Source organism: Saccopteryx bilineata, chromosome 1, assembly GCF_036850765.1.
Source record: "Saccopteryx bilineata isolate mSacBil1 chromosome 1, mSacBil1_pri_phased_curated, whole genome shotgun sequence".
NCBI lineage: Eukaryota > Metazoa > Chordata > Mammalia > Chiroptera > Emballonuridae > Saccopteryx > Saccopteryx bilineata.
In genome coordinates, this window is record NC_089490.1 from 70,700,962 (window position 1) to 70,713,488 (window position 12,527).

The 12,527-nt window shown below is 42.0% G+C and overlaps 1 protein-coding gene across 4 annotated transcripts in view; it reads left to right on the top strand.

The window, feature by feature from the left end:
* The window catches only part of KLHL32 (kelch like family member 32), a 240,989-nt gene that overhangs the window by 40,169 nt on the left and 188,293 nt on the right, over positions 1-12,527 (top strand). For all 4 annotated transcript variants that reach the window (XM_066254361.1, XM_066254357.1, XM_066254363.1 and 1 more), the window contains exon 2: positions 11,459-11,540. In XM_066254361.1, coding sequence (XP_066110458.1) covers positions 11,518-11,540 — 23 coding nt within the window. In that variant the 5' untranslated portion in view covers positions 11,459-11,517. The remainder of the gene's footprint in view (positions 1-11,458; positions 11,541-12,527) is intronic.

Below are 12,527 nucleotides of genomic sequence, written 5' to 3' on the forward strand. Positions count from 1 at the left end.
CTGAAAAATTGACCTCTTTAATTCTTATAATGTTAGATCATTATAAGAATCGAATGTAATAGTGCCTGTACTCTTAGCTTCCTTAATTAGATTCTTAAATTATAGGGCTTCCCCAGTTCCAATGCTTCTTGCAGATGGAAGACACAGAACAGCTTTTTAAGGGGAAAAAAATAGCAGTATATTAGTAAATCATTGATTTAAGGTACAACCTCAATTTTAGAAATTTTAAAATGGGAGAAATATTATATATCTTTGAATAGAAGAAAATGCGAAATGTCTTGTATTATTAGAATAATACAAATATGGATGTTATGCCTTGCTTTGAAGATTATAAGCTATTTAAAGGGAAGAATTTGGATTACATCTACATCATAGGTTAGGGAAGTGTAAAGTTTATTTTCTATTTGTTAAAAGACAAGCATTAATCAGAGGAAACTGTTCATTTACTATCTGATGAATAACTATTTTATACAGTTTTCTAATTACATATCACATAAGTGAAGCTTGTCGATATTTTTGTTATACAGTAATGTTATTTATCATATAAATAACTGGTATGTCAGCAAAAGGTTCGTGATCTACTTGTGCCATCTATAAAGATTAAATTTTCAGTGGTGTGAGCTTTATAAGAAATTCTTTAATAAAGAAGTTTTCATGGCAGCATTTTTTAAAAGCACCTTAGGATGTTGTAATTGCAGGTTAGGTTATTTTGACAAGGCTGTGTAACTGATCCAAGCATTTTATGCTTCTATTCATAGAGGAGTGATAGAGCTAAAAATTAAATTAAAGTGAGAGCTAAAAAGGGGTGTGCTAATATGACTGGAAGAACTGATTTAAACATTATATTTCAGTTTGGTTCTCAAAGTCTCTAGCTGTATTCATGAGGGTGGCTAGATACTTCATCCTTGTTCTTACGTGAGAAATTTTTTATATTAGAACAGCATTTTATTCTTTTCGGGCATGAATTTTGTAAGATAAACTAACACAATATGATTCAGTATATGCAAATAATCTGGCATTAAGATGTCATTCTCTTCATTGTGAGAATAAGGTAAATTTAGGGGATTCAAGGCAAAAAAAATAAAACAAAAAAACATGGATCCTGCCTATGTAGACAGGATGACTAAAACACTTATCATCCAAACTGGGAAACAGAAGAGAACCAATGGGGATGCAATTAGTAATTACCCCAGAGCACCTTAATTAGTGTTCAGTTCGTTTAAGACTTGTGGACTCTGGAGGAGCAGGTCTGCTGGGTTGGAAGCCAAGTTTCATCACTTACTGGTTGTGTGGTTTTCAACAAATTACTTGACCTCTTTATGCCTTAGTATCCTGATTCATGAAAGGGGATAGTAAAATACCTGATGGATTAAATAAGGTAAGGAAACCAGTTCCTGTGCTGGACACTTACTAACTGCTTACTTAATAAAGGTTGTCCTGTCACCATCTTCACTCCATCATTCCCTCCCCACCCTTTCTTTTTTTCTTTCTTTTGTATTTTTCTGAAGCAGGAAACGGGGAGAGACAGTCAGACAGACTCCCGTATGCGCCCGATCAGGATCCACTCGGCATGCCTACCAGGGGCGACGCTCTGCCCACCAGGGGGCGATGCTCTGTCCCTCCGGGGGGTCGCTCTGTCGGACCAGCGCCACTCTAGTGCCTGGGGCAGAGGCCAAGGAGCCATCCCCAGCGCCCGGGCCATCCCCGCTCCAATGGAGCCTTGGCTGCGGGAGGGGAAGAGAGAGACAGAGAGGAAGGAGGGGGTGGGGGTGGAGAGGCAAATGGGTGCTTCTCCTATGTGCCCTGGCTGGGAATCGAACCCGGGTCCCCCGCATGCCAGGCCAATGCTCTACCGCTGAGCCAACCGGCCAGGGCCCCTCCTACCCTTTCATGTGACACTGAGAAGCAACTCCGCTGCCACACATGTGATGGCCTGTGCCAGTGGAGGACAACCAGCATTTCCCCCACACTTCTCCCAGTGTCACCCGGGAGTAGAAAATACAGATAACCAAAATTTTAAAAAAGCTTTTGTAAGGTATTTTTCCCCGCCAGGAAGGAAGGAAGAGGGCTTGAAGCCACAAAGTGTGGAATAGTAAGATGGAGGTAAGGGAAGTTGCACAGATTAAACCACGTGGGAGATATTTAAAGGGGTTCCTCTAGGGAAGTCGGGCTAACATGACGTGGTGAAATCCCACTGGCTGGGAGATGGTCGCTTTTTTGCAAACGGTTCCTGTGAAGCCTCCTTTGGTGTGCTTGGATATGGGCGGTCCCAGCCAAAGTTCGCGGGTCTGAGTTCCCCACGTGACCATCTCCCTTTATCCACCGACCTTACATTCTGACCTTTTGTGTTAAATAGAAAAAAGGTTGCCGTTTATTCGTCTGGCTACTTCCTGCTGATTAGGGGCATCGTGGGGAGAGGGAGATTGGAAGGTGGTGGCTTGGAGGGGTGTCAGGAGGAACATCTGTGTGGCTGTGACTGGAGAAACTTCGCGGATGCGGTCCTGTAAGGATTTAAAAAAAAGAGGAGTAATAGGAAGATTTGCAGGGTCCAGCCTTTTGGTGAACTGGAGATGGATGGAGTCCAGTGGTTCTGACTGCCAGTGGTCCTGTAAGGAGGCAAGCTTGAGGCAGAATTGCACGTCAGGAGTGGCGTAAAAAGGGGAAAGGAAGGGATCCCAACCATTCCCATAACCGAGACCTGTGAGGGAACTAGAGGTCCAGAGTGTGTTGGCAAAACAGAGAAGGTAGCCCCCGTGTCCACAAGAAATGAGATGGACTTACCCACTTGTTGCAGCATACCCTGGGTTCTCCGAGTTCAGGCCGTGTCCTAGGAGTTTGAGCAATGCACCCACCTGGCTGGATTGGCCTTCCAATTTGGGTGGCTTGTCCTCCACGTAGAGGCGCTGAGGAAAAACCTGTTGCCCAAAAGGGCAATCACTCTGCCAATGACCGGGCTGCTTGCAGTCAGGGCAGGGTTTAGTGGGCAGCCACTGGCAGGGGCCCTGCTGGGACCAGTGGTCCTGCTTGCCACACTTAAAGCAAGCCACTGGTGGCTCTGCTGGTCTCAGGGTTGCCACAAGAGTTTGGGTTTGGAGTGTTACCTTCTGCTGCATGTGGGCCTGGCATACAGCCTTGGCCTGTTTCTACTAATTGGGACCGTTAAAAATTTTAAATGCCGTGTTCACAGGTTCCGGATAGGGGTTTGGGGGATTGGGAATAGAAGGAGGGGGGCTCGTGCAGAGCCCGGCACCCAGATCCTACAGGAAACGCTGGAGCCAAAGGCAGGACAGGGCCAGAACTTCCTGCAAGAAAATTGGGGTTGGACGTCGGGGTCCTGCAAACCAGTGTAAGAGCTAATAGTAGGTGGAGAAAGGCCTGAAGGAGGATGAACTTAAGAACACAGTGAAGGGAGGGGCCCCTGGCCAGCAGGGGAGGAGAAAGAGATGGTAGTGGTGAGTAAGAAACAGGTTTTTGAGAAGTGAGGGAGGGGGCTCTTAGAGGGAAGAGACCCGAGCACAAAAGAGGTCTGCAGAGGGACCAGAGAAAAGTCCCGAGAGAGGGGTGCCCCCGGGGCTCAGACAGGAGGGAGAGAGAGTTGGGAGTCCGCGGAGAAGGAAAGATTAGGAGTGGAGGTTTAGGTGAGGTTTCTCTGGCCAGAAAAAGGCCTGTGCAGTGTGGAACAGGCAGCACAGAGATTAAGGACGGGTGTGTGAATTAGAAGCCATGTATGTAAGAGATCTCCAATCAGTTCCCAGCTTTTTTTGGCGATAGTTAAATTGGTGAGGGTGTTAACACTGAAAGTCCCTTCAGGAGGCTAATTCAGTGGGTTCTGTGGCCTGGCCACAGCGGAGAAGAAGAACAGTTTCATCTTCTTTAGGGAGGGAGATTCCTGTGCCCCCAACAGCCGCACTGTCCTCGGAGTGGTCAGATTTGAGTATTAGCATCCTAAAAACTCAAGGTCTGGCCACGGACGGAAATGGTAAAGTGGATGTGCTTGGGGACAAGCATATGCTCACTCGGACGGATGGAAAAGACTTCCCTGATGTAGCTACGGTTTCAGACAGGGAGTCTAGAGGAAAGAACTGAGAGGAAGGCGGAGGCAGGGGACTTACTGCACCGTGCACCAAAGTGGGTGGAAGGTCGGAGATCCTGGTTCTTTCTCTGAGGGGATGAGGAAGAGGAGCGGTCCTTGCGGACTTCTACTCCTCCTGGGTTTTCAGCACCAAAATGTAAGGTATTTTTTCCCTGCCGAGAAGGAAGGAAGAGGGCTCGAAGCCATAAAGTGTGGAATAGTAAACGGCTTTATTGAGTACAGAGCACGCATCCCGCCTGGCAAGGTTCCCTGGCCCCGAGGTAAGATGGAGGCCAGGGAAGTTGCACGAATTAAACCACGTGGGAGATATTTAAAGTGGTCCCTCTAGGGAAGTTGGGCTAACATGACGTGGTGAAATCCCACTGGCTGGTAGATGGTCGCTTTTTTCCAAACGGTTCCTGTGAAGCCTCCTTTGGTATGCTTGGTTGTGGGCGGTCCCAGCCAAAGTTCATGGGTCTGAGTTCCCCACGTGACCATCCCCCATTATCCACCAACCTTACAGCTTTCACATGGTTGAAATCATCATTGACGTTTAAAATACATACTCTTACAAACACAATTTTACATAATACAATATGTATTGATTTATGACTTATTTTTCTCTTAAAGCACATCAGTATATTTTTATGTTACTAACTTTATCTATGTACGTCACCATTTAAAATTACTGCTTGGTTCTCCATTGAAGGAGATACAATAATTAACTCATCCCCTAACATACAGATTGCTTTTATTCTTTGCTTGTATCAACAACACTCAAGTGGTTCTCCTGTACATCATAGGCCTTTGCACACTTATCTGATTAGTACCATAGGGTGCTTTCTAGATGTGGTGTTTCTAGGTCAAAGGATTTGCCCCCTGTTAAGGCCTTCGATACCTATTTACAAATTGCCCTCTGGAATGCCTGTACCAATTTAGACACCTGCCTGCATCTATAAGACTATCATTTTACTTGTTCCATTGGCCATCATCATTCTTTGCCAATTGATTGGTATCTTGCTGATTTATTTGCATTTTTATTATTCACCAGAGGGACCATTTTATGTTTCCTGTTCCATTATATTTCTATTTTGGTGACTTGCCAGTTTATGCTCTTTTTTTAAATTTCCTGTGGAGTGATTCTCATCTTTTTCTTATTGATGTGTAAATACTTTATATATTTACCATATTAATGAATTGTCTTGTATCTCATGCTCTTTTGACAAATACTTATAGTTGTACAGATTACTATGTTGTTTTACATTTCTTGTGGCCAATAAGGTACACTTCTTCCATTTTGATAATTATTTTTTAAATGAAATCCAGCCCATTTAATCTTATCTGGTCATATGGTTGTATTCTACTGGAGGTTGACTTCATCCTACATGCTCAGTTTCTTTCCCAGCTATTATCTTGTCTACACTGTGTGCAGAGTATGCTTTCTATGTTTCCATAAAGGAGACAGGGAAGGGAGTCAAACTAATGTTTTAGGGGCAATGAGGTGTAACTAGCATTTTACTTGATGCTTTCTTTTTAAGTGAGAGGAGGGGAGATAGTGTGACAGACTCTTGCATGCCCCACGACCAGGATCCACCTGGCAAGCCCTGTAGAGGGCCAATGCTAGAAGCAACCAGGCCATCCTCAGTGCCTGCGGCTGATGATTGAACCAATTGAGCCACTGGCTATGAGAAGAGAAGATGGAAAGAAGTGGGAGAAGGAGGGGGAGAGAAGCAGATAGTCATTTCTCCTGTGTGCCCTGACCGAGAATTGAAACCAGGATGTTCATACACCGGGCCGACGCTCTGTCCACTATGCAACCCGTCCAGAGCCTACTTGATGGTTTCAATCATGTCAGATGTTAAACAGAATAGTGTAGAGGATCTTGAAGCTCTGCTGCCTGCGCTTCCATAGAGCTCCTGGGTATTGACTCTCCTTTCCTAACTGTACGGCATATGGTTACATATCACCTTTTTCAAAAACAGTTGATGACTTAGTGTGTTCCATAATTTAAAAAGTGAAAGATTTATGTGAGCTGTAGAGAAACCAGAGTATTGTGTTCCATAATGTAAAAAGAGTTTGTTCTCTCCCTATTATAAATACTTTTTTTTTTTTTTCTGAAGCTGGGAACGGGGAGAGACAGTCAGACAGACTCCCGCATGCACCCGACCGGGATCCACCCGGCACGCCCACCAGGGGGCGATGCTCTGGGCGTTGCTCTGCTGCGACCAGAGCCACTCTAGCTCCTGGGGTAGAGGCCAAGGAGCCATCCCCAGCGCCCGGGCCATCTTTGCTCCAATGGAGCCTTGGCTGCGGGAGGCGAAGAGAGAAACAGAGAGGAAGGAGGGGGCGGGGGTGGAGAAGCAAATGGGCGCTTCTCCTATGTGCCCTGGCCGGGAATCGAACCCAGGTCCCCCGCACGCCAGGCCGACGCTCTACCGCTGAGCCAACCGGCTGGGCCATAAATACTTTTTTTATCTGGGATTATTGTGCTGGGCCAATTTATATGGTTTGTCTGTACATCCTGGCAACCTGTGGTGAGATCCATATGCAAAAAGATGTTTCATCTTTTACCTCTAGATTTCCCCCTCTCTCTCACAGGATGATAAGAAATACTTAGTATATCACTATATACATATTTGTCTTATATTGTTAAGAACTCATTAACTATATATCTTCTATAATTTTTATATAATCTATATATTTTGACATCACATAATGATGTACTGTTTTTAAAATCACACCAGTTTACTGGTGTTAAAAAAAAGGATTTATGAAATTATTAGAATTAAAGGTAAATTAACACCATATGTAATACATTAGTATAATAATGATTGGGACCATTATGTATGTCCCAATTCTTTTATGCTTAGAAGCAACATTTCTTTTCAAGATACTAATCTGATATCATTTGTTGATTGAAATCAACAACCCCTTAAGTATATTGAAGAGCCTTCTAATATAACTAGTTTTTCAAGGTCAAGGCTTACACCTATAATTTGTACTTCTTTTATCTTCAAGCTTTGTTCCTATAAACCAGTGGTCCCCAACCCCCGGGCCGCGGACCGGTACCAGTCCATGGGCCATTTGGTACCAGTCCACAGAGAAAGAATAAATAACTTACATTATTTTCGTTTTATTTATATTTAAGTCTGAACGATGTTTTATTTTTAAAAAATGACCAGATTCTCTCTGTTACATCTATCTAAGACTCATTCTTGATGCTTGTCTCGGTCACGTGATACATTTATCTATCCCACCCTAAAGGCTGGTCCGTGAAAATATTTTCTGACATTAAACCGGTCTGTGGCCCAAAAAAGGTAGGGGACCACTGCTATAAACCACTGTTTCCTCTCTTGCATTTTACTTCTGCCTGCTTAAAATCTGGTGGTACTTCCCTTCAATTTCTATAAATTGCTAAAATCGAGAATAACTAATATTTTTAAAAAGCATCCATTACTTTTCAAAGGAGTGTAGTACTAAAATATTATTTAAAAAGTATATGTTAACAGTAAGAATAAACCAGCTTCTTATTATGTTGGTAGGAATGGTTGTGCATCCAATAATTAAGATAGCTTAACTTTCAGTATTATGTTTGTTGATCCTATTAACCTACATGAGTCTTACCTGGTCTTTTTTTCCACTTAATCAGGCCAGACCTATAAGACATTTACTCTCCCCCCCCCTTTTTGAGACTGTTATGGTTTAATATGTTATTTTTACCTCTGAAAGTAGTATTTTCGATGTTCACTTAAAAAGATCCATTCTAAGTGAAATTCTGGCAAACTTGAAACATTTTAATGAAAGTAGAAACTATAAAGATGAAATAAACCCAATCAATCCTAAGTACCAAACAGATATCTGAAAAGAAGCTCACCAGTAAAAGAGGGGATTACACAAATGAACATTTCCTAAGGGTGTGTGTGGCCAGTGGATAATTTTAACTCTGTGTAAGAATTGCAGTAGTTTTGAGAATCACTCGCTGCATTCCCAGGATGAGTGCAAGCTTAGGCTGGGGAGGTGGGAGTGGGGTGCTGAGTCATCTCAAGCTGCAAGGAGGTCTTGACAGCAGTCTTGGAAGGATTGCTGCCATTCCCTGATCAGGAATCAAACCCAGGACATCCACATGCTGGGCTCTACCACTGAACCAGCTGGCCAAGGCAGGATCGTATGATTTTTGTTCTTTATTTTGTTGATATGGTGTATTACAGTAATTGATTTACATATGTTGAACCATCCTTGTGCTCTTGGAATGAATCCCACTTGATCATGATGTATTATTTTTTTAATGTATTGTATTCGATTTGCTACTATTTTTTTTAGGGTTTTTGCATTTGTGTTTATTAAAGATATTGGTCTATAGTTTTCTGTGTGTTGTCCTTGCCAGGTTTTGGTATGAGGATTATGTTGGCCTCATAAAATGTGTTCAGAAGTATTACTTCAGTGTTTTGGAAGACTTTGAGAAGGATAGGAACCAAGTCTTCTATAAATGTTTGGTAGAATTCACTAGTCTAGCCATCCGGTCCTGGACTTTTATTTCTTGTGAGGTTTTTGAGAGTTGTTTCTATTTCTTCCCTGCTTATGTGTATATTTAGGTTTTCCACTTCTTTGTGACTATAGGAAGACTGTATAGTTTTAGCAATTTATTTCTTCTAGATTGTTGAATTCGGTGGCATATGGTTTTGCATAGTATTTTTCAATGATCCTTTATGTATCTATGATATCTGTGGTAATTTCTCCTCTTTCATTTTGGATTTTGTTTATATGAGTATATGAGTCCTTCCTCTTTTTTCATTAGTGAGTCTAGCCAGGGGTTTGTCAATTTTATTGATCTTTGCAAAGAACCAGCTCTTTCTTATATTAATTTTTTTATAGTTTTTTTTTTGTTCTCTATTTCATTTATTTCTGCTCCAATTTTTACTATTTCCTTTCTTTTACTGATTTTAAGTTGCCCTTGTTCTTCTTTTTTTTAGTTTCTTAAGATGTGATGTTAGGTTATTTACAATACTTGGGCTCTCTGTTGTTTCTTGATATAATCTGTAATGATATAAACTTTCCTCTTACTATTGCTTTTGCTGCATCTCAGAAATTTTGATATGGCTACAGAGAGTCAGCTGTGGGGGTCTGCCACCGCCACTCTTCCTGCTGGGAGGGGAGTGTGGCAAGATCTGGGAGTCGTGGGACCACTCTGGTCCTCCCTGACACTGTGGAGAGTGTGGGCCAAGGGTAGATTGTGGACTGCGCGCTGACAGTTGGGCCAAACTTCGTGGGCCAAGCAGTGCTCCAATCCATCACATTTGGGCACCAGGTGGGTGGGCCGAACTCTGCCAGCTAAGCACGGGAGATCCACCTAGCACTTCAAGCTGTGTGCACCTGGACCTGTGGAGGCGATGGCCAATCATAAGCAGAGCCAGCTATGTGGGCAGACCAAGGGAACCCAGACCGTGATTATGTGGTCAGTTGAGCCCTCCTTAATTCAGCTCCTTCTCCTCTGCTCCCCAATCTCTCTGCATCTCCTGGCTCAAAAACAAAACCCGAGCCGAATGACCCTTCCTCCCTCAGTCCCGCCAGGAAAGGGAAACATTTGGTCCTCCAGCTTCTCTCCTTTCCAAAGTTCACTACAAATGCATTTTATCTTGCGCCCTCCCTTTTCAACCTGGCCCACTTTCAGTCCCTTCCTTGCTAGTCTTTCAGGTGTGGCTGCAAACCCAGCTGGGGTTCCTTCGCGGCATTATAGTTGCTCCGTTTGTTGAAATTTTAAGGGAAGAGACCAGGAGTATCTCTCACGCCGCCATTTCTCTGATGTCTAGGGAATTTAATTTATCTTATGATTTTTAGTAACATTTTTAGAATGTCTGGAAAATATCAAATTCAATGCGTCCTTTAATTGGAATGATTTTAATTTTAGGATACTTGTTCTTTATTTGCCTAGTTATTAGGCGCATTTAAAAATATTAGACTTTTGGAAAGGTTATGATTTAGTCATCTCTCTGTGATAATACATATATTTTTTGCCATTTTAAAGCTTAACTGACCATCTCTGTTAGTGTTTATGTTAGGCTATAATAGTCTGGAGATTATAACTTAGATTCTAAAAGAAAACTGTTGCAGTTATAGGTTACTAAGTTTCTTAACTAACAAAATAATGTGCCTTGAATTATTCTCTGCCTCTGTAAGTGCTCAGTCTTAATAGATTCATTGGAAATGATGCTCATTTTTAGGTTTACCAAAAAAAATGAGAAACAAATGGAAGTATAAGTATCTCATTTTTAATAATTGAAGAAAGAACGAAAACAATAAAAAATATAGTTGTCTGAATAATGTTCGAAACAACCTGATATTCACTTAACAATGGAATACTTAAGCAAATCGTGATATATCCATATGAATTACTATGTAGTCATACCCAGCTGAGGGTTTAAAAACAATATAACAAATACTATATTTTAGTTAGATTGAAAACCATAGGTCTTTCTTCTGTACAAATCAGCAGAAATAGGCACAGCTTAACACATTCCTTTCATAAGTGTTTTTACCCTGTTATCACTTTTCAAAATATAATTGAGGCAGAAGGGAGCCTGTTTAAGGTTTTCCAGGTTGAAATTAATTTTGCCACTTGAGTGTATTAGGAAGTGGGAGCTGTAGCCTCTGAGAGCTGTAAAGCATAGTCATGGACCACATGCCAGGCTGCTCAAATAATTAACTTTTCTCTGTAGAGCTACATTAGTGATTGAAAACAAAGGCTGCAAGCAGAGCTGGAGGGTTAGGAGCGGGATGAAATGAACGTATAGGCTGGGAGCAATTTCAAGCTTGGCAACTTCATCCTATTACCTATTTCCAACTATGCTAATCCTGAAGCTCTTTTAATAATCTGTTTTCCATATTCTACTAATTTCCATTCTCTCTGTATGTTATTTTTTTTTAAATCTAGTTTGCAGAAATCTGCTCCTTGAATAGAAAATCATCTTTTTGTAAACGCTTAGCCAAGATATACTTGGTTTTATCTTAATTTCACTAATATTCATGTTTGGGAAGGAAGTAAAATCTCTAGAAAGGGTAAGTAAAATAGTGTTTGTGATTCTTGGAACTTTGTAGCTTTATTTTATCAAACGTGAATTTTTATCTTTGCCCATGTGACGTTTTAAATTTTACTGTAACCCTTAACTTATCTAACTGTTGGTTCTCAAACACATTTTCCTTCTTAGACCCTGAAGTTCCAATAAAGTAAACTTAAACACTTAAAAGCTTTATGAACTGTTGTTTATTAAAAGAGCATTCAGTCAGAGTGTTATATCTCAACTATGAAAGTCCGTGGGATTCTGAGGGTCCGGAGTGTGCTCTTTGCTTTTAGCTCACTGTGCTTTTCTTCCCCGCTTTGTCATTCATCAGGAATGCTGGCTGATCCTGCTGTAGACGTCTAAGGCGGAGACCGAGGAACCAGCTGGAGAATGCCATCTGAACGCTGCCTCAGGTCAGCCCTGCAGGACATGTCCTAGGCGGTCTAGTCAGCCCCAGTGTTGTCACACTGCACATTTCAGGGCCAAGTGCGGAGCAGGGGTGCAACGCATGCTTGAAGGAATTAAGCAAACCAGCCAGAGCACGTGTGAGTTTAGTGTGATAGCACCGGGGCTGACTGCTGTGATCTGATTAATAATCAGATCTAGATATGTTTGTTTCTTCATTCTTTGACTGATACTACTTTTTATCTGTTTCCTATTTAGGATGTTAACCTCCCTCAAACAAAATGTGTACTGCTCTAAGGGGATATGAATGAAAAAGAATCAGAAACCTATATCTATACATGATGTCATCCTCTTAAAGTAATCACTGGAGAATATGATACATAGTCTCAGGAAACTCATAACATTAAAAAAAAATAATTTGTTTAACAGAGAGTTATGGAGCCAAGCACTCTACTGCTGCAGAGGATCCAGCAGTGGATAAAACAGATAAGGTTCTTGCCATTATAAAATGTATCTTCCTTGGGCAAATCACACCAGTAACAATGCAAATATAATTGTAAAAAATGCTTTGAGGGAAAAGTGCAGGGTTGATAGGATGAGGAAGTGCCTTCATGAAGAAGCTTTCTGTGACCGAAGATCTGCAGGGCGGGGTGAAGGGGGAAATGTCTGGGCAGGAAGCCAGGCACGTTCCCGCACTGGGGAGCCGACAGTCAGAAAGCACAGGGCATTCCTGGGACTGTTCTCAGTGGCGGCAAGTCTCCATCATCCTCTGAGGAAACGGGTCAAAAGGATCTTCAGAGCAACAAATGAGAGAGGCGATAAACCTGGGAGATGCCTTCTTTCTAAAAAGATTAAGACGATGGTGATGGAGGGAGACTTGACTTGGGGTGGTGGACATGCAATGCAGTATACAGATGATATATTGTGGAATTGTGCACCTGAAACCTGTATGATTTTATTAGCCAATGCCCCCCCCCAATAAATTCAATAAAAAA